The 23,576-nt window shown below is 36.7% G+C and overlaps 1 protein-coding gene across 1 annotated transcript in view; it reads left to right on the top strand.

The window, feature by feature from the left end:
* TRAPPC3L (trafficking protein particle complex subunit 3L) overlaps positions 1-23,576 on the top strand; it is a 72,310-nt gene that overhangs the window by 27,751 nt on the left and 20,983 nt on the right. Inside the window, exons 2-3 of the mRNA XM_045391640.3 lie at positions 162-259; positions 3,108-3,207. Coding sequence (XP_045247575.2) covers positions 258-259; positions 3,108-3,207 — 102 coding nt within the window. The 5' untranslated portion in view covers positions 162-257. The remainder of the gene's footprint in view (positions 1-161; positions 260-3,107; positions 3,208-23,576) is intronic.

Below are 23,576 nucleotides of genomic sequence, written 5' to 3'. Positions count from 1 at the left end.
AATTTGTTTTCAAAAGTGTGAATTGTTGCAATAATAGGAGGAAGGAAAAATTGTACAGATGACCTCTAAGGCTACTTCAAACGAGATTTTGTAAAAAAAAGAAATACAGTAGTATACTGTCATAACTTGCCTGTAACAAGAAACTACCCCTTTTTCTCCAGAATAAAGATCTCTTTGTCCTTACCTATGGAGCTCTGGTTGCCCAGCTGTGTAAGGATTATGAGAAAGATGAAGATGTGAACCAATATTTAGATAAAATGTAAGTGGAAGTCCTTCATTCTTATTGAATGTCTGTTGTTTCTTACATCACCTGCATTCTTGCTGCCTCTGATGACTTCCCTTGCTTCATTTCACCAGTGGTTCTTCTATCTCAATTAATCACATCTGAAAGCTGAACATAATTTCTTACAAGTGCCATTTGGGTTGATAGAATAAAGTAATAGGAAGGAATTTTTTCCTACAAATATCAAGTGTGGGATGTTTTCTCTTTAGTTAGAAATCATTTCTTAAGTGACTGAAGAGTTGCTTATAAGCAAAATATGTGGTAAAATTGAAATTGTTCTATTAACAACATGAGGGAACATCAAATTTTATTCTTTTCAGAAGTCTTTTGTTCCAACACAACTCCTTCCAATATAAATATATGCTTACACAAGCACAGACCATCTATTGAAAGATATGTAAGAAACTCATAATGGTAGTTTCCTAAAGGGAAGATGGAGAAAATGGGAATTATGAATTAAAGGGAGAGTTTATTTTGTTTGAGATAGCATTTTTATTGTTTGAATGTTTTTTAATCCTTACTATGCTTTTCTTAAAAACACATTAGGTAGAAAAACTCACTTCTTCCTTTTAAATGAGACCCATTCTCTTTGTCTTTATTATTGGAGATTCCTCCTGCACAAATTCTACCTTTTGATTTTCTCTGAATAACTATGTGATCATCAGATGATTGCCAAACAATAAAACATCTGTCAATGGTTTTTGAGCTTCTAATTATAAACTCTGAAGAGGACTCTAACAGAGGAAAGACTGGAAAATGTGTACTGGTTAGAAGATTTATCTAGGCAGATTGAAGGGGAAATTTAGCCTAACATTTTAGAGCTTTTTAAAAGGGTTCATTGTATTTTCAGTTGAAATACAGAAAAAGACAACATAAAGATTGAAAATCTTTTTTAAAAACTCTCATTTTTCTTCTTTCTGTATGCATATTATTTTTCTTTTTAAAAAGTTCTAATTTATTTTGTACATATGCTTTTTTTTTTTTTTTTTTTTTTTTTTTTTTTTTGCATTTCTACTTAATTAGTCAAGGGCATTCACAAAGAAGAGAACTGTCCAACTGTCCACCTATAGATTTCTCGGTCACTTTGTTAGCTGAACTGTCTATAGCTGTGAGGAATGTTAAGGTTATTTTACACTAAGGTCACACTTAAATATCTGACATAGCATTTCCAGAAATTACTTCGTTTTATTTGACTTACGTTAAACTTGCATTGTTTTGTGAAAAAGCTGTGAATAATAAAAAAGCTCACTTATTTGACTAAAAAAATACCTTCGGTTAGCTAATTGAGTATACATTTAACAAACATGAATGAAATATTAAAGAATAAATTTTTGAGAAGCGGCAGAAAGATCTTTCCTTAAGAAAAAAATTCACATTTAGATTTCCTTAATAGCTTCTGCTGAGAGCCTCTTACATTTTTAATTTATAAAATATCTAGTTCGCAGAAACATACCCTTTGACCAAAGCAATATGTGTAGATATAGCACAGCTCATTAACGTTTTGGCTTCTGACCACTATTCCCAGTTGCTGAGCTATGGATATGCAAAGTGATAATTAGAAAACACTGGAAATATTTTTTAATCCTGATACAACTATTTCTGTAGAGTAGACATGTTGATTGTTAAAAGTCTTTGCAGCGTGAGCTTCTTGGCTGAAATTATAAACCATTTTTCTCTAAAGTCAAGGAAGCTAAACTGAATATTTCTATCCACTCAGAAATATAAATAGGATATCTCACAAGATTCATTGAATTCATAAGCACTCTCACATCAAATCTGTCTCCCTCCAACCACCTAGTCACCAAAGATTTCATCTCTTTTTAGAGCCTCTGGAGTAATCATTGCCTCTGAACACTGGTGTCTCATTGGGCGTTTTGTGGCTCCACTGGAAATCGTTTCACTTGTCTATGTACATGTGGCTGTGAAATTAAAAGACCAATTTTGTGATAGAGGTTTGGCAAAAACAGTGTTCCATTTGATTTCCACTTGAAGGTCACATTTTCTCAGCTAGATTGCATGTTCTTATAAGACAGAGACTCTGACCTTTCTTTGTATCCTTTTGGGAAATTTAGTCGTTTCTCAGTTTATCTTGTTGAAAGTGTGTGCTCAGCCACCTTAGCTACATATTCAGTGTGTGTATAAGCACATCTCAATCGAAGGTTCTCAAAATTGTACTTCAGGCACTACTAGAGCTATTTTCTTGGGGTGGAGATAATACAATACCTTCCCCCAAGTCCCATAGTTTGTTTCCCTGGAATGAAAAACGAGGTTTTTTTTCTTAGTAAACTTCAGAGTCTGAAGTTGCCGAAACTTTCACTGACAACAAAAATTTGTTCTGCTCCTTTCTTCCCCTCCTTCCAGAGCTCATCCTGGAAATGCCTGCCCTTCTACCCTGGTAACAATGCTAAGAGAAGAGCGAGCATCCGGGTATCACATATGTAGCAGACACTTTAGCTAGACTCTCATTTGATTTCCATCATAGCTAATGATGAGAAAATTAGTTGCCACTGAGAAACATTAGGCTACAGACACCAGCCTTCCTTAATTTTAATTTACATTGTCAAGTTTGGGCCAGTCTTGATTCTAGGCAGACTATTCTGCTTGTAGGAGACCAGTTAATATTTCCTCGGTGTGTTCCTCTCTGCTTCTGTGGTCTGTGGGACGAATAAGAAGCCCACGGCCAAAAGCCATTTTGACTCTTCATATTTGGTATGATTTGTGATTCTCTTGCACAAGTGCTAAACACACAAATCCCTTCTTAAAAACTGATAGACTTCACTAATTTCTTAGAATTTTCAGACCACACTCTTTCCTTCATCCACAGGGGTTACGGCATTGGAACACGGCTTGTAGAAGACTTTCTGGCTCGATCCTGTGTGGGAAGATGCCATAGTTATTCAGAAATTACGGACATAATTGCCCAGGTAACTATGTTTTTAGCTCTGTCGATATGTCTTGAAAATCTCTGATTATTTTTAAGTTTGGTGGTTTTTCTGCTCAGATTGGACGGGTTCCATCTGCATTCATTGTTAGGTGCTGAGAAAGGAGATTCTAATTGAAAAGCATTTTATTTCAGCACAGAGATAAAGCTACTGTGAACTGAAAGATGCATTTAAGCAACTATAGATTTTCCTGACTACAGGAGTGTGTAGAGTGTATGTCTTCTAGTGGGAAAAGCGTTTTCAGAAGGTAAACAAAAGGGGAGTGCAATAGGGCAACCTGACAACTTGCATGCCCCAAACCAGTTTCTCTATGATCATTTTCAGCACATGGAGGGAGATGGTTTTTGGTAGTATCAGAGAATATTGTTTAGTCATTCCCAGAGTATTTTCCCAAGAGAAAAATAGAACTTCCTGTAAATATATTTGTTCTAAGAACTTTCATAGCCCTGATATATAGAAGACAACTAGGAATTATCCAGGATTAGCTCACTGTTATTAGAAATTCAACTGGAAAATGCATCTTCAGCCAGCATTTAAAAAATCTTGGCCTATGGTTATTAATGTAGTGTTGTTAATTTGTAGGAGACTCAGAAGATACACGTCTCCAGGTTTACACAACTGAGCAATTAAGTCAGTCTCATTTTTTTTTTCCTCTCCTAGTCCTTAATATTGTTATATATGGCTGAACTGACTGTGCATGAATGGCTGTCATTCTATACTATCATGCTTTCTGAGCCTAAATGCAGTTTTACATACTCTTTGTCTTTCATTGTCACAGTAACCCTCTGAAGTAGGCAGAACTGGAGTTACTATCCCTATTTTCCAGATAAGAAAATTAAGTTCCAGAAATAATATGATGAACAGTAAATAATAGTATATGTGGGGAAAAATTCTACATTAAAAAATACAATCCAAATGAAAGATTTTTCCATTTACTGATATTATTACTTGTATTATTTCATGGCTAGTGATAATGCGGTCGAAACTGTTATCTGAGTATCTTCCAACCTTAGCGCAGTGAGTTTATCACACCACTAACCAGGTTGGGGAAAAAAGTCCCTTTCTATATTGTCAGAATATAAGTAAGATCCCAAAACAGTAGTTTGAAAAATAAAATAAAACATTTTTTTAATGAAACTAATTATATGGGCAATACTACAAGAATAACAGCTGTTTTAATGGAAAGTAAATACTTGTAATATATAAATGCAGATGGTTGTGTTTTGTTGCATTTCTAGTTGGTAGCCCTCTAGGCTCTTTGATTAGTAAGACACAGTCTTTCTATAATGAGGATAATTAGATTGGTTTGAGAATGACTCCCTCTTGATCTTTGCCAAAATTCATCCCATTAGCTTAGTGTGGGCAAAACACTTGAGCTCAGGAGATCAAGACCAGCCTGGCCAACATGATGAAATCCCATCTCTACAAAACAATACAAAAATTAGCCGGGCGTGGTGGCACAGCTATAGTCCTAACAACTCAGGAAGCTGAGGGGTGGATGACTTGAGGCTGGGAGGTGAAGGTTACAGTGAGTCGAGATCATTCAACTGCACTCCAGCGTGCGTGACAGAGTGAGACCTTGTTTCAAAAAAAAAAAAAAAAAAAAAAAAAAAAGAGAGAAAAGTTTAAGATTTTGTCTTGCAAATTCATACGGCGGTAGAACATTGACCAATAATCTGAAAACTTACAGAATGTGGAAAATAAAACCTGACTCATGTGTTTAAGGTTGTTTGTTAGACTTTGAACATTTGAAGAAAATAATTTCAAGGGCGATTTGGAGACTTCATTCTAAAGATATGTTAGCACAACTAGCAAAAATTTTTATTCCTCTGGATATGTTTGTATATGTATGGTACACATCTTTTTCCATTTATTAATGTATTCACTTATTTATTTAAGAAGATGATTAACAGAGCAAAAGAAAAATCTGTTGAAAAAAGAGCAGTAACCAACTGGAAGTAGAAGCATATACAACCTCATTGCTGAGAATCTGGAATTACATTCTATCACACGATGTAGGGTCAGAGATCATCTGAAATATGCTCAATATTGTAAATGCCCTTGGCCCAGAGAATATTGGCTGATCCAGTTAGAATAGTGCAGTGTAATGGGAGGATTCTCTGGTTCTTTCTTACTGTCTATTCTTGGCACTGAGGGCACCATCTAAATCACTGCAAAGCTTCTGAAGGAACTCAGAAGAAATAATTCCACATATTCACTTTAATTAGAGGAACATAAAGGAACAAGGCTTCTCTAGTAGAAAATAAAAACGATAACTTTTAAAAATTAGTGTCATTAAGTTCAAAATAGCTGCTAACAAATATCCCATATAAATCCTTCCTAGAGGTGTCTAAGAAGTTTCATGTAAAACTTTCTTGCTACCTGTGGTCCTCAATCAGGATATTTCTCTATTAGCCGCAGGAAAATTACAGAGCTGAAAGTCAAGTTAAATATGCCAATAGGAAGTACATGTTTATGTGGGGCGTAATGTAGGCCTTCTTACCAGGTAGATACTCAATAAAAATTAGTTGAAAGAAAAGAAAAGATGAAGGGAAGAGGGGAGGAAGGAGGAAGAAGGAATCAAAGCAGTCTTTTGTTCAGGCCGCTTGGGAAGTTGCTTTTCTTCTGCAAGAGGTAGCCTGGGAATGCTCCTCACCTTGCCCAACACATTCAAGGGCTCCTCGGGTCCCTTCCATGAGGAACTCCTCACTTTACCTGATAATGAAGTCTTCAATATGTGGAAATAGAACAAGAGTTCTTTCAATGCTCCAGATTAAAAAAGAAAAGGTTGAAGAGGAATCGAGTAAGAAATGTTCTATGGAGAGCATAAGAAAGAAAATGAATTCGTATCTCAGCAGGAAGAGACCCATGAAAAAAATCCAGAATGTTCCCCATTTAGAAATTATATTCAAAAATCATATTCTGTCTTCAAAAGAGTAAAGAAGCTTCTAATGAAATTTGACCTCCTAATGGTACACAATTTTCACCAAGTTAGAAACAAGTCTGTTTGATTCTCCCCTATTAGAAACATGTACAACATCTGCTTTCCAAATATCCCTTCTCTAAGCTTTTCATGTCTTATCAACCATTCTGATGAATTCCTTCCTGTGTCTTCTGTCCTCAGTGAACAGGAAAAAGATCCACTTCCACTCCTATGCAAGATTCTTTCTTGTCAATGAGGAGAATATTCATCACCTTCACCCTTCTCTAGTGTAGGACAGTTGTCCCTGCTCTTTGCACCTTCCTTCAAAGGCCTGATGTCCTTCCTCTTAATCATTTTTACCTCTCCAACAAAATGTTCCTTTATTTGTAGCAATAATGTCACCCATTTAAAGAGCATTTTGACAAAGATGAAAGGTCAGACTTTAGTTATGGACCTGCCCACTGAGGCTTTGTTAGTAATTAGCAGCTTTCATTCAAACGTCGGGCCTGTTGGCAGCATTATCTCATTAATCCTTGTAAACTCTGCTCAGAGGAGGCAGATGTCAAATGATACAGTCAGTTTTACAGAGAACTAGGCCAAGTTCAGAAGAAGTTTACTGTAGTCACATGCTGCTCCCAGAGCATGGCAGAGTCAGGAATAGAACCTAATGGCTGTGAAATTTGTTTGGCTGCCCTCTCAGACCACACACTTCTACCAAACACCATTATCATCCTTCTCAAGTACTGAGCAGCTAGAGACCATGGCAGCCATAGAACTCATGATCTCTGTTCTGTCTCCAGGGAAGGAAAGAGAGAGAAGGAATGCATTTAAAGAGAATTGACTAGATGAAGAAACCTATGCCCAGACAGGAGAAGTGATCCCTGCCTCTGAGTTAGTAAAAAGACTGCATGTAGGAACAGGTTTCCTGAACTTACGCTGCACTCTGCACACCTCTGCCTTTGTGAGAGAAGGACTGTGTAACTTCAGGTATTCATAACATTCCTCTCTCTTGTTCTCCTCACTTGTTTTTTTCTTCAAAGAGGAGGTTGGTCTGTCATTAGGCCTCTGACGATGTCTTTTAACATGTAGTAGACCTGTAGTTGCGCCGTCTAGTGGTCTGAAAAGAAATCCCACGGCAAGGGCCAAATCATTGAAGGCAAAAATCTTTAGTTGGCCTTGCATTTTATATATAAAAAAAGATGCCAAGCTAATTATAAAGTCTAGTTCCCACAACATTAAAATGCATCCATTTTTAAAACAGAATTTTATCATATACAACAACTTTTTGTGGTGGTTACTTCAAAGTACAACTACAAATATTAAATAAGACTAATTTATTTTGAAAATTAATGTCAGCAGCATTATAACACGATATTGAAAAACTTTAATAGCATTGATATTTTCTTTATAAAAGTTCAAAGTAACTCCTGCCTATTACCTGTATTTCCTTTATAAGAACCTTCTGAAATAAAAAGAACATCTATCATCTGTCATTAGCCCCATTTTACTGATAGTATAATTGAGACTTATATGCTATCACCATGGACACAGTAAGAACACCCAGCTTAGAATTTAATTCTTCTGACCTTATTGTAGTTTTTCTCTACGAACTGATTATTTAAAATGTGTCTTTAAAGATTTTTTTCTACTATGATAATTGTTCTGAGAAAAATTTTGTAGTTGGTCTAAATGAAAATGTGTAATGTGCAGTAGAATTACCATAGCTGATTTTAGTTGTAGTAATGAAATATTAGATAATTTAACTTACTTACACACCTGTATATCTTTCTGTTTATTATAAGGGAAAGCAGAAAGTGCAATTGCACCTGTCTCTGATCAAAGAACCAAAAACCTCCTATATTTTAGGGTTTCCAAACACATTTATGATAAAACAGTTTTGTTATTAGGAGAAGCTAATTAGAGATAAACTTGATCATTTAAATCAAGATGATTACAAAGGCTAGGTTTGACAATAACTATAATCATGTTGTCTTTTGAAAGTAATTTGGACACAAGGAGCTGCGATCCTCATCAGTAGATGAGCACTGGCCTAACCATGTCCAATGTAGTGGAGATTAAAAAGGAAGAGTCCACATCCTGCTGATTTACATTCCCACTGCGTGACTCTGAGCAAGTTGCTTAGGCTGTCCAAACGTCGGTTTCCATATTTGTCAGAAGAGACCTCTTTCAGCTGTCACTCTCCTGAATTTCGGGCATTACTTTCACTAGCTACCATCTGCACATTGAATTATAATCATAAATAACTGAGTGTGGTGAATGTAGCTTCCAAAGCCTCCTGCAAAGCATCCATACCTTCTAGTTACTGACAGTGTTTATAACTGCTTGGCCTTGCACAAATTATGTTTGTCAAAGTTGGGGAAGCTTTTTGCTCTCAAGTCCATGTCAATATGATGATTACTCTGAGGGACGTGGGGGAATTTATCATTTTTCAGTGTAAATATCACATTACTTTGTTTTCACTGTAAGAGGGGATTTTTAAACACAGCATAAAAAGACTTTAAAAACTTGAAACCCTGACTTTTAGGTTAAAAAAATCAGCATCTAATATACTGTGCTTGTTGGAAATTCTGGAAAGCAAAAGAGGAGATCTTTTCCTTTTATAGTATAAATTGAAATTTTACCTTAATTAAATAATGTGAGCAATGATTTTGGGGGATGAGTAATAAAAAATCAAGGAAATGGTCATAAGAAGCAATATGAATGAGGGTGCCTAAAGCAACGAAGTAAATCTAAGTGGTGAATTTTGTAAGCGGAAACTCTAGGGCAAAAGATTTAAGCACATAATCCAGAGAGAAAACAAAATAGCAGAGGGAATTTTTTTCCCAGTGGATAAATCATTTTTATTTCAATAAAATGGTCCATTTGAGATTAGAGTTGAGTATATGCAGAAAAACTTCAGCAAATCATACTAGTCACATACATTTTTTTCTGCTTCTGATCTGAATGCACAAGACTGCTATGGACTGAATCTATGGGATGAATGAAAACATTTCAATCCAAAATTCCTGAGCCACTTTAGAATGGAGACAGCACGAGGGCTATGATTGCCAATCTCCAATACAGATTTGTGCTCAGAAGCACTGATTTGACACTTCAACAAGGATATCCAAATCTGATTTTATTAGACATTTTCAGAGGGGAGACCCACAGCTTGGAAGGTGAGCCAGAGAGGGTTCAGTCAGGAGATGGGAATCACACAATTATTTCAAAATGAAAGGTTGAGTAGAAAACATTATTAGCTATTTACAGGGGATTAGTTACTGAGAAAGGGGGAAAAAAACCACACTATAGAATTTAGGGGTGAGAATGAGCACCCAAAGGAGGAATCCTTTTTAGACAGAGTTCCACTTCTTAAGGAGGAGCAAGCCAACAAAAGGCACGCTAGAGACAGAAGAAAAGCCCCTTCTTCCTGCAGTGTCCCTGCAACACCTTCTTCTGGCCAAGGACAAATGTTTGCATGATGGAGCTCTAGCATTACAAGCAGGGCAGTGAACAGTAGGTTTTAAGCTGAGAGGCAATAATCTGACAACCAGCACAGAAGCCATGAGCCATCCTGATTGTTACTTACATTTCTATGGCCATCTTAAATTTTGGTGGCCTCGTGTTTGACCCTATTACACCTGCTCTCCCACGCTGGAATGAATCTGGCCGCTCAGTGCAAATCTAGCTGTCTGGTGGAAGGAAGAGATGGCAAAGGAAGCCACCTGCTTTTATTGCTACAGTGGTGTCAACTTCCTGCCACTGAAGACACAAAATAGGCTGAAGAGCACAATTTTCGGTGTGCAAACTTTTCTTCTGAAATAAAGACTTTTTGTTAAATACTGTGAAATTTGTTAAATACAACCACTACCTCTTTTTTCCTATAAATTTCTTCAACTTCTACAACCAAATCTGTGTTCCCTTTCTCAATCCCTCCAATGAATATAAATCTACTCTCTCTATTTGATTACTGTTGGAAGTACTGTTAAATGACACTGTGGCCAAGAACTCCAGAATATCACCTGCCAATAATTTGTACTTTCTTCCCTGGAAGCCCAAGGTGGTGATATGCAAGGATAAATGGCAGACTGGCCCTTAAGCTACCACCCAGTGAAAGATGTAGCTGGAGGCTTAGACTTAAAGCCTGCCAGTGGACCTCATAGGCTTTAAATTAACCAAGTTCACTTTCTGAAATCTTCATTAGGTCTTTCTGTGCCAAAGGGAGATAATTAGTTTTCATTACGTGAGGCAAGAGTTGTAGTGTTAAGTAAGCAAAAATGACAGAGCAACCTTGCACAGGTAAGGGAACCCATGATTAACTTTACTTAAACTATCTTTATTATGAAAGCAGAGCAATGTAAGTCTGCATTTTAGTTTAATGTTTCAATCAGTTTGTGAAGTTCAATTTTATCGTGTTTTGTGCCTGTTGATCTTCCAACGATTTGCTGTTGACCAGCTTATTTTGTACATAATTCCAGTCTCCATCTAAAGAAAGCAAAAATGTTTCACAAAAATGGAAGTAATACAGTTTCCCAAAGTTATGATAATACTAGTAAAGTTTTTGAATTTGATTCTTTATTGTATTAACCAGTGAAGTTATCTTTCATTTACAATTTCATTTCCCCATCAGATCTGTAAGTTTTTCCAAAGGAGGGATCATTTATAGCATTCTTGGGATTTGGTTCACCAGGTAAATCCACACCTGTTGACATTTATTAAATATTGTTGAAGTGAACTTAGAAAATACTTGAAGAACTTTTCACTCATCTACATCCTGTTGCTCCTCCTAGTCTGTCCAGAAGAGGGCAGTGGTCCACATTTGTCTCTAAATGAAAGACTCCCACCCTGTCTGCTCAATACTAACACCACATGCAGAAGCTGCCCTCTTATTTCAAGCAATATTCATTACACTGAAAATTAGCACTCTAAAAGTACCTGGCTGTTCACAATAACAAATCCACAACAACAAGATTTAAACTGCGATAGGATCCTGAACAGGAAAATAACTGATTCTTATTAAATAATGATAGCGAACTCAACTTGATAATTTTATTGAAACATTTGTGTTTTCTATTATTGTTTATTATATTGTATTTTAAAATTAAATATAAATCAAATATAAATAAATTATAATTATATTAAATTATATATTTATTATTGTTTTTCCATTATTATTTATTATATGAGTGTAGTATGTTTCAGAAGAGAGATATTCATTCTGCTACTCTGAGGTCAATTGTGATTTCAAATGCAGATATTAAGTAGGTAATCAAATCATTACATAGTGCGCTTCATATTATTATGGAAAATGCTTGAAAATTATCCTAAAATTCATCATGGAGCCAAATTGTTTTAGGTAGACTCCTTTAGGTTACCAGCATTTAGTTTATGTCAGATCTTTAGGGTTTATCGTAGAGATATTCTGGGACACAATAATCAGACCCCATGAAAGAACAAAAATTGGAAAATCCTTCCAGTTTTAGTCTATCTTGAATCCTCAGCAGCAAGCCTTTGTGGTTCTCTACTTCAGTCCTGTGCCATTTTCGTGACTCAAACCTTCTCTGCTTGTTCTGCTCTTATAATTACCTAATAATATCTTTCCATTTTTCTTTTCCTTCTCTCCACCTCATTGCTTCTGGTGTTTCACAGTTTTGTTGCCTCATGGCTTCTGCTTACTCTTTTTTCTCTGGGTGTCATTTGCATTCTGCCCAATCACCCAAACTGTGACTTTCTCTATGTGTTTCATATTTAAAGTCCCCAAAAGAGAGTCTTTAACCTGTCCAGCCAATCACTAGCCCTGTGTTAGGTAGAGTTTCATGCTAGCTCACTTCCAGGGCCCTAGCCAAACTGTGAACTGACTGTCCAGGCTCAAAATGCCCACCCTAATCCATTAACTGTGGCCAGGATGGCAGGATAATTAGACAGAACATGGCAATCACAGGGAGCCCCTCAGGAAGGGAATCTGGGTATGAAAAACATTCCAAGATTTTCCAAAACAGGACAAAGTAATTGATAAATATCTTGTTCCTTGTCTAGGAAATTAGTAACAGATATATGTGTGCGTGTGTGTGTGTGTATATATATATATATGAGTCTCACTTTATCTATGAATCTTCTGCTCACAGTATTTATCTTACTGATGCTGGTGTTTGTTTTTCTTTGTTTCAGAGCTAGAATTTGGGGCAAATAACTAGTGTTGCAGACTCCATTTAGTATGCTAACTATAAGATATTGAAGTAGAAAAAACTGTCTTTGTTATATATTTGCAGATAATAACAAAGAAAACAAACGCTTCAAAATAAAATACCTCTGCACTTGGAAGCAGTCAAGTGAAACCACATTGTTAATGCAAAGTAAATATTTTAGACCATTAGCAAGAGTGGGGCTAACATTACTCAGGACAGTGAGCTCAGAGGAACGGTTGGTAGAAGGGAGATAACCAAATTCTCCTAAGAAAAATGATGTTGTGCTACAATAGATAGTATTAGGTTTCCCTTTGAACTTCTTATAAAGGAATGAATTACAAAAGTTTGCTCTGGTCATCTAATCCTGTGGGGTTTTTTCTTTTGTTACTCTTTTTTCTAAGTCTTTTTCAGTCATTTCTCTTGACATTCTGTGTATTTTTTTTTTCAAAGAATGTTACCAGAGATAATCTGATTTTTAATGTGAATAGGGAAAAGTGCCCAGATAAAATGAACTTAAACCAGGGCATTCAAGTCAGAGACAGCAACATATCTTAGGCTGTTTTTACCTTTCTCTTAAAAAAGGGGTGGGGTGGGGTGGGGGGGGCGGAGTTCCTTATGCTTCTGTATTTTACTTACTTTGCTTTCCTTTTTTTCTGATTATATTTGGCTTCCTTAATTTTCTAAATAACATGTATCTTAAAAACAAATACTTCTCTAAAAGTTACCGTATTTCACAATTCTGGGTCTAAGTCTAGATGTAACACACCCGGTACAATGCACAACACTTGAATTTCGCTGCCATCATAATGCTGCGCACAAAATGGGGAGGCATTTTTTTCCTGTCCTCTGAATGTTCTTTCTTTTACTAGGATGAATATTTAAACCTCAGTTTTAGAGTTGCTTTCCATTCCTCAACACTCCTTCTCTTACACACAACAACTTACTTTAAGGTATAGGCTCAGAAATGCAGCCTGGGGGCCATAAAATAAAAGACTTAGGACCTGTTTATTTTCATGCAATCTCTGCCCTTCACTTGGTTAAAATCTCTCACTGATATTGTGAAGACTGATTTTTGCTCATGGTCCTCTGAAAAAGTGACTCATTCATGCTGCATTCACCTCATGAGGGCTGAAGGCACATCACGGCAACTGCCTACCTGTTAACCTCACCAGATGACATGTAACTTTTGCCTTGCAAGACACAGAGAGGGGATTCTGTGCTCTTCACATAGATACTGAAGGCAGATACGAGTGGTGGACAACTTCCACTCAGCTCCAATCTACTTTACCTCGAGCAACACAGTGCTCTGTCTACCAAAAGCAACCTGACAGGAAATCCCTAAGGGAATCCTGGGAAGCAGGAGGGTGCATGGAGGTTACCCCATATTAACTTCCATCAGACAGCCAACAGTTGTGACTCTGTTCATTACAAAGATGCTAAAATTTTTTGATCTCTCACCACTGTCTTATCTTAGAATAACATGTAAATAGATACTTGAGAAATTAGCTGTTATTGTACATGCCTCCCACCCCAGCCAAAAGATTGAAGTAGGAAACCCAGCTATTGGAATGGAACAGAATCCCCAGGGTCTAGTAAGATTTGCAACCCAGGCATTCCTTACAATGCACAGAGCTGAAGGGGTACAGCAAAGCCAAGTGAGAGGTTCAGTTATTAACCTGAAGAGTCGGGACAAATGTGGAGAATGCAGGTTCACAAACAGGAGACCTGGTCAGAGAGAGCAGTTCTCAGCACAGTGTAAGCATGGGAGGACCCAAGGGTTAAAGCACCATATATGCCTGATTCTCAGCATTTTGCTAAGATTACTCATCCCTTTAATCCCTCAACAACAACAACAACAAAGGAAGCTCATCAGATAAGCCTAAATATAAAATCTTTCTTTGCTCTTACTGTTTTTCAAAGGCTAACTCAAACCCTAGTTGTAAGAGCCTATTGAATTGCTTTTCTTTTTTCCACTCTTTTCAACATACTATATTAAAATAAAATAATATAGTGGGAGCCCTTGGTAAACAGGAATTGAATTCCATGGAAGTCACAGCCCAACACAACACAACATTCCAGAGAAGGCTGGCATCACAGTTAGCTGAATGTCAGACCATTTTCCTATTTAGTAGCAGTTTTGAATAGAGAAGGGAGCGGAAATCAATTAAAAGGAAAGAAAAATTCTTTGTGGTAATAAAATTCTCAATATTTAAAAAATGATGAATATTCATAGCAAAAGCAAAGCAATTTATAAATTATTTTAAGACATCTTACAATTTGGGTCAGAAATATAGCAGAGAGATTATTAAAAATATGATACTTGTTTAAACAAGCATAGCCACTTAGGCTTGTTTCTCCCCACTGAATAGGCAAGAACTGCCTTATATAATCACTCACACATTTGTTCTATTCTGTTTTGTACCTCTGGGCGGGATGAAAGAGGAAAAATGTAGGAAATTTTCTTTTGTGGAAAAGCATATGCGTACAGCCACAAGCTCTGTGGATTTTGAGACTGATTGGATCAAACCCAGAAGGCCACATCCACCGTTATGGCAGAGTTCCAACATGAAGGCAAAGCACCTGCAAGGGAATTACCCTTAAACTTTTATTATGACTGCATTTGCATAATATTATTTTTTCTTTGGTCACAGAGAATAATCTCTTAGGGCTTGATTCTTACTAATTCTACAAGTCACTAAATAACTTAGCACTGCCTCTCACTTTCCTTATGAATGTCCATCTTCCATTTTTGTTCATAATCAGGACTTACAAGAAATCTGGCTGCATGTAGATGTCATTTTTGCTCTATTACTAAAAATGCTCTAAGGGAGAAGTTTTTTTAAACTTTATGTTCTGGGATACATGTGCACAACGCGCAGGTTTTTACATAGGTATACATGTGTCATGGTGGTTTGCTGCACCTATCAACCTGTCATCTAGGTTTTAAGCCCTGCATGCATTAGGCATTTGTCCAAATGCTCTCCCTTCTAGGGGAAAAGTTTTGAATCTTCCGAATATCCCAGCACATGAATATCTAGGCTGCCCTGCCTTTGCATTGAAGATTATTGGTTTTATTTCTGCTGTTTAAGTTATTTGGATGAAACTCATGTGAAACTGACTCATGAAACTGTAGGGAAGGCAAAACTTCACCTCTATCCTCTTAGGACTTTTTTAAAAAGTTATCCTGAGAATTAAATTGACAGGAGACAGATCAACAGAAAAAGAAGCATACACATTTACTTAATACATAGCATGGGAATCTTTAATAAAGAAATGGAGGCCCAAGGAGTTGAACACTTACCTACTGAATTAGACAAAGAATAGTAATTTGCAAAAAGGCAACTAAATTATTTGGGGAGGCAAGAAGAAAATAATGATTTTAATAAAATCTGTACAGAATCCTCTCAGCCTCACTTGCCCCTCCTTGATGATAAGAGTGTTGCTTTATTTCTAGTATAGGGAGGATATCCTTCGCACGGGAATTTCTTCTCCTGCCTTTAAGAAACAGCAGGAAGGTCAGAGCAATCTTGTGACTGCTGCTTTTCAAGTGCCTTTAACTCAAAAGAATGAGTATACATGTCAAAGTGGTAATATTTTGGGGTGGCATATTCTGAACTCCTTTAAAACAAACCTAAGTGGATTGAAAATAACAATAGCTTTGGGAACATTTTATTAATGTAACTATTTACAATAAAATTCTTTATTAAGAAAAGAAAACCATGAAGTAAATACCCTGGGAAACAAAACCCTAAAGCAAGGTCTGTCTGGGTCTAAGGATTCAGAGACACATCAGGAACACCAAATTCCAGGCCATCCCTGCCTGGTGTGATGTTTAGTTTGTGTCAGAAGTAAGATTTGGTTCAGACTTGCATTGACCTCTCAGTGATACTCCAGGGCAAGGGTTATCAATTCTAGCTCCTACATAGAATCCCCTGGAGCTTTCCAAAAAAACCTGACGTTCAGAACTTACTTTTGACCCATTAAATTGTGGTCTCTGGGAATAAGGCACAGGCATTAGAACTTTTTAAATGCTCTCCGAGTGATCCTAATGGGCCTCCACTGTTTAGAAGAAGAGTTCCCTAACTGTGTTCTATGGAACTCTAGGGTGATTCCTGTGGAAGTGAGGCTGCAGGTTAAGGCTGCCACTCCTCCAGACCCTCCATCCAAATTCTACCCCTAGTTTCCTCTTATTTTATGTCTTTTACATGCTTCAAATAAATAAAAATCCATTTGGGAAAAAAGTGGAAAACACTAGAGAGATATGATAAAAGTGGAACAGTTTTGATTGAAACAAAGTCCATCTCACCTTTAGTTGGGACAACAAATTTGTCTGTAGGGAAAGAGGTAGGGAAGGAGGCCGTGTTTTTGAGGACATTTCTCAAGATGGAAATTGACCAGTTTGTAAGCATATATTTCTTTAATTGCTTGACTTCATGCATAGGGTCGGTGAAACCCACTCACAGTTAGCCAACTGTTTAAGGAAGTAACCCTTCTTAAAACACTGATTACTATCCCTCGTTCTTCCTCCATGACACAAATACCAACGAACCCCCTGAGAGAAATAATTGTGTTCTGTTGAAACTATCAGAAATTATTGTGATTGCAGAAGCACATGTCTTTATGATAAAATATAGGCACAGAATGTTTTTACAATGCAACTAGTCACCATTTTATAGGTTATAAACTGCCAAAGAATGCATTTATCTTGTTACTCAATATCATGAGTTCTTATTTTGCTGACTTAATCCTATTTCTTAAACTGACCCAGTGAATGTGATTAGGTGAAGTAATTAATTCATTTTCCCATTTTAATCTCAGTTTTCATTGCAATTTAAAACTTGTGAAGATTTCTCTCTGGAATTGGTGTGGTTGTAGGTTCAGGAAACCTGAAATTCTAAAAAGATAGCTGGCCAGACGGAAAGAAAGGTGCACTCTAAAATATATAAAAATTAAAGTTTGGGGATTATTTGAAATCTTTTATAAACTTTCCACTGCCAAAAACTCCTTCTGTATCAATTGTCATTTTTATCTAAGGAAATTTTAAAAAAATAAAATGGAAAGTTTACTTCAGTGATACAGTAGAAGTACAGTTTGAGTATAACTATCCTAAGTATTTAGAAACCCAAGGTGAAAAGCTGTTCAGGATGGGAAAGAATCCAGGGGCCCAGACAGAGGCCAGGAAACTTGGAGATAGACCTCTATTCCCAAGAGGACACTAAGAATCCAATTGACTGGGAATTCACACACTACTGACTGTAAGATTTAGGACAACAGAGTTGAAAGAGACTTTGAGATGTACGAATTCAACATCCTCAGTTTACAAATGAGGGAACATGCTTTCAAAAGTTATATGAACAATCAAGAATATACTAAAATGAGGCAGAATTTGTGTGATGGAAATTAGGATTAGACAAATGTAGGTCCAAATTGATGCTCAATAACTTAACAATGGCTTAACCACCTTAGCCTTTCTGGGCTCTAGCATTATTTATAAACATAGAAAAGGTAATACTTCCTTCCCAGTATGCTTGTGACACTTAGATGAAACAAGAGCCAAGACTTCAAGTTGACTTAGTTTTTAAAATTAAATTAATGAAATTCCAGTAGTAACATAGAGTGGTTTAGTTTTAAATTCAAAACAATATAGTTTCTTGAAAATGATATAGCACAGAAAGGAAAATAAGTTGAAAAATTTCCAACTCTTTTATTGAAATGTAAGAAAATGATTCTCCAGAATGAAAGAATAAACTTGTAGCAGGAAACATTGTTCCAAAAAGACCTACCCAAAGGCCTATTTAACATTTTTGGACATGAAAGATAAAGAAACCAATGAGAATATAGGATAAAATATCATGTTAGTAATAAAGAAAAAATAAAGATGGCATCAGACATCAAGGTGTGGCACCTCAGCAATATTCAATGACAAAAGACAATGAAGTAACGCTTACAATACACTCACGTAGAGAAAGTATGAACCAGACAAGCTGTCCTTCAATTAGAGAACAGGCCAACAGGCTGAATATGTAAGAATTCAGGGAATAGCGTTCCTATGAGCCTTTGCTAAGAATGATACTAGAAGGTAAACTCCAGCCAAGCAGGAGGTGATTGACGAAACTTTAGTAAAATAACTGATTTCATTTATTTTGTTGTGTACCTTATGAAAATTTTCAAACATATACAAGTGTAAAGAGAATAATGTAATGAATTCCATGTACCTGCCATCCAGTTTCAAAAGTTTCCATATTTTGCCAATCTTGTTTCATCTTTCAGCTTTTTCCCTAAACTTTCTTTTTTCTAGAGTATTTTAAAGAAACTTCTAAACATCATGGCAGTTCACATATAAATATTTAAATATACATCTCTAACTGAAGAACTTTTTAAAAACATAAACCAGCACACCATTATCACACATAGCAAAATTAATAATTCTCTAAAAATCATCTAATATTCATATTTTCCTAAATATCTCAAAGATATCTTGTTACAGGTGGTTGTTTTGAAACAAGATACAAATAAGGTCTATATAGCATATCTGGTTATTAAGTCACTGATATCTCCTTCATTCTCCTTTTTTAATACTGTTAATCTGTGGGGAAACTGAGTCATCTGTAAAATGGAATGTTCTGTATCTAGATGTACCTGGTTGTTTTCTTGTGGGGCTAATTGCCTTGTTTTCTGTTACTCACATTTCCTATAAACTAGCAGTAATGTCTAAATACTTGATTAGGTTTAGCTTTTTAGGCAACAATATTTCACAGGTGGTACTGTGTATTTGTTCTTGCCTTGCCTCCTAAGGCACGTAATATCTGGTTTGATTTTCAGTGATGCTAATATGGATGAGTGGCTTCAAATTGCATAGGTCTGACCCCATTCTGCTTTCACCTAATAGTTTAGAATTCATTATTTATTGTCTAGATTGATTATGTCATCAGAGGTTGCAAAATGTTTACTTTCAAATTCTGAAAAGCCCTATAAACAATAAAATAATTAGTAGAGAGATAAAATTAATAAACATAAGACAATAGCTTTTCACATACTCAGATAACAATCACTTAGAAAGATGTAGTGGAAAAAAGAAACCATTTACAATAGGAACAAAGAAAACACCTACAAATAGAGTTTACAAGAAACATGTAAAACTTACATGAAGTAAACTTTAAAATATCCCTAAAGGACAAAAGGTATCCTTGAATGAATGGAAAGGCACCCCAAAGTCTTGGACAGGTTAATGACCAATTCAGTAGATCTGGAGTGCAGCCCAAGATTCTGAGTTTCTTACAGCCTGCTTTCCCCAGAATAGCCTGCTCTGTGCTGTAGAGCAGTTATTCTCAAGATGTAGTCACTAGACCGGTAGCATCAGTATCACCTGAGAACCTGTTAGAAATGCAGGTTCTTTTGCCTCACTCCAGACCTACTGAATCAGACACCCTGGTGGTGGAGTTCAGCAATCCACATTTTAATAAGCCCTCCGGATGATTTTTATATGGACCAAAATTTTAGAACCACTGCCTTGGTGTTATCAAATTTCTTTTTTTTTTTTTTTATTTTTTTTTGAGACGGAGTCTCGCTCTGTCGCCCAGGCTGGAGTGCAGTGGCCGGATCTCAGCTCACTGCAAGCTCCGCCTCCCGGGTTCACGCCATTCTCCTGCCTCAGCCTCCCGAGTAGCTGGGACTACAGGCGCCCGCCACTTCGCCCGGCTAGTTTTTTGTATTTTTTAGTAGAGACGGGGTTTCACCGTGTTAGCCAGGATGGTCTCGATCTCCTGACCTCATGATCCGCCCGTCTCGGCCTCCCAAAGTGCTGGGATTACAGGCTTGAGCCACCGCGCCCGGCCGATGTTATCAAATTTAACTTGAACTGGAATCAGCAAGGATTATGTTAAACTGCCGGCTTGACTCAACGGGTCTTAGATACTGTCTGATTCTGTATTTCTAACAAGCTTCATCGCGATGCTGATGTTGACGGTCTGAAGATAACATTTTGAGGGACAAGACTAGAAGAACAGTCTGTTTCCAGCTTACTGAAGGCCAGCCTAGTCTGAAACCCTCGCTTGCTATTTTTTCCTAGATATTAATGACAAATAATAGCTTAATGTGTTTCTCCTCCCAATAATATGTTTGTGTTCCTTTCAAACAAAATTTATTTTAAAATTTTTAATAATTAAAAGTTTAATAATTAAAATATTAAAAAAATAATTAAAAGTGAATCTCCAGCTTTGGTGGAGAAATTTTAGAGAGATACTTATCAGCATCTATCAAATCATGCTATAGATGCTATACTGCTAACTGGAACCTAAGGAAAAAGAAAACATTATTGAAGAAAATGTTCTCTATGCATAGTGAGAATGTATAAATGTATAAATACAATTTGCCTCTAATTTTTGTCTTTTTATAAATTTTGATTTTCATGTTAGTGTTCAGGCTCTATCGCTTCATATTGCCCCAAAATTCAGTGACTTAAAGCCACAAACATTTATTTAAGCTCATGATTTTTGGGGTCATGGAGTTGGATAGGACATAGCAAGGACTTCTCTACAAAGCCTGCAGCCTCCACTGGAGTGGGTCAAATGTTTGGAGATGGCTGCAATGATTTGACTAGGGCCATAGATCTGGGGCCTTTTGTTCTCATTGTTGGTTGGACTTCCTGGTCCTTCTCTATGTCACGTACACTGGGGCCTGAATACTTAAAATGACTCCTTCGCTCACATGTCTGGCTCCTAAGCTAGAATATCTGGGACAATTGGAGCCATTGGGATCTCTCTCTCTCTCTCTCTCTCTCTCTCTTTATCTTTATCTCTCTCTCTCTGCCCCCACCCCCTGCAACTGGCTAGCTTGGGCCTTTTCAGAGCTTGGTAGTCCCAGGGTAATTGCAGTTCTTACACAGTGGCTTTTACCAGACTGTTGAGCATTGCAACATTGTAAGAGACCAAGGCATAAACTGTGATACTGCTTAACAACCTACCTTCATGTCTGCCATAGTTGAATGGTTCATAAGGTCAGATTCAAAGTGAGGATAACAAGACTACATCTGCCAGAAGGAGCCATTGAACCATGTTTAATTTATCACATGTGCTGGTTAATTTTAGATGTCAACTTGATTGGATTAAGGGGTAGCCAGATAGTTATTAAAGCATTATTTCTGGGTATGTATATGGGGGTGTTTCCAAAAAAGATTGGCATTTGAATCAGTGGACTGAGTAAGTAAGGAAAATCTTCCCTCACCTAATCTGGGCAGGCACAATACAATCCACTGAGGGCCTGGGTAGGACAAAAAGGGAGAGGATGGACAAATTTGCTCTCTCTCTCTCTCTCTCTCTCTCTTTCTCTGTCTCCCCTCGAGTTGGGTCACCAATCTTTTCTCTGTCTCCTGGAGTTGGGTGACCAATCTTCTCCTTCTCTATTGGCCCTTAGAAATAAAAACTTCAGGTTCCTTTGCCTTTGGCTCTGGAATTTGTGCCATCAACTCCCCTAGTTCTCAGGCCCTCAGACTGGGGCTTAAGCCACGCTACTCACTTACCTGATTCTCCAGCTTACAGGTGGCATATCATGGGCCTTCTCAGCCTTCATAATCACATGAGCCAATTCCCACAATAAATCCTCTTATATATATATACACACACAATATATATATAGCACATATATTTTGGTATATATTTGTTATATTTTGTTGTATACAATAATATATATAACAATATATATTCCCACAATAAATCCCATTTCATATATATTTTATGTATATATACACATGAATACACACACACAGACATACACACACATACACACACATGCACACACATGTGTATGTATGTATGTATATATACTGTTGTACTGTTGGTTCTGTTTCTCTGGACAACCCTGACTAATATACCACTGTTAAACGTTTATTAAAATGAGAGACCCAGGTACACCAAAGATAGCCCAAAATTGCTTAGCTAGAACCAATTTAAATCCAAAAAAAAAAAAAAAATCTCACTGTAAAACTTCTGAAAGTTCATCCCAGCCGAAGAAAACCCATGGTATATTGGCAAATATGTCATATTAGGACGTCTCTTTTTTTCCCAGAGAGCCAGTTTTTAAATCTTCATCACACTCTGCTGTTTGAAATCCAGCTAACATTTCCAATATTTCAACCTCACAGCCCCTCACCACCTTCACTGACTCCCTATATAAAATCAGTAGTTCTTCACCATGACTGCACATTATAATCACTTAGAAAGCTTTTAAAAGAAATTTCAATGTTCAGGCCCTAACCCAGAAAAGTTACATCAGGTTCTTAGGAAATGGGACCAGACATTGAGATTGTCAAAGGGCCCCAGGTGATTCCAGTGTGCAGCCAGCATCGAGAGCTGCTGACAAACACAGATAGATGCTTTCCATCAAACCTCTCACACCAACCTCTTAGCTTTTTCTTAATGATTTTGGGATCTAAAATGAGAGAAGTCCAGGCACTACCCACAAAGGAAGTTAAATATCCCCTGGCTTGTACAACAGAGAAAAATGAGAGGGAAATATTAGAAAATTAAGATAATTACCTTAGAGAATTCAGAACCACCAAAGTCTAAATAGAATAATATAATTAATAGTTGAAGTACCCGAAATATATCATGTGAGAAGCGATAGCAGTTTTCTGCTACCCAATGACTTCTAGATTGCTTTAAGCAGTTTTTAGAGTAAATCAGTGGATCATCAGGCTTTGAAACAACTAATCTGAATCAATAATGTCATGGTTCTCTTGTTAAATGTATACATTTTCAGTGATGCTTTAAAGGTCTCAAATAGAAAACCATGCAAAAGTTTTAAAAGTTGCTTTCGACACATTTATTTTACAATATATTACTTTAAGGTATAATGCATATAATTATGTAGTGATTTGTCTGCCATGTCTTTTTGTAATCTTTGTTAAAGACCTTTTTTCCCCACTTGATATTTGATATGAATAAGCTGAATGTATCCTAAAGCCGAATTAAGTGGTTGAGCCTGAAAAAAGGAAGGAACTGCACAGGAAAAACAAAAGAATCATATATATGTGTACGCAATTTATTCATGGGATAAATTGGACAGAATCAGCATTAGGTGCCATGCAATTTTTCCTTGAGTATATTCCTTGTATGGGAAAGCATCACATTCTTTTCAAGAGCATTCTGCAATCCTTTCCTCTTGTGTAATAGGGTAGTGGTGGTAGGGAGAAGACAAGATCTTCAGGGAAAATTAGAAGTATAAAAAGGGAGTCAGCCTGGGCTTGG

This window comes from Macaca fascicularis, chromosome 4 (assembly GCF_037993035.2).
Source record: "Macaca fascicularis isolate 582-1 chromosome 4, T2T-MFA8v1.1".
In the NCBI taxonomy this organism is placed as follows: Eukaryota; Metazoa; Chordata; class Mammalia; order Primates; family Cercopithecidae; genus Macaca; species Macaca fascicularis.
The sequence above is the reverse complement of the archived record's forward strand: the minus strand, read 5'-3'. Positions and strand labels throughout refer to the sequence as shown.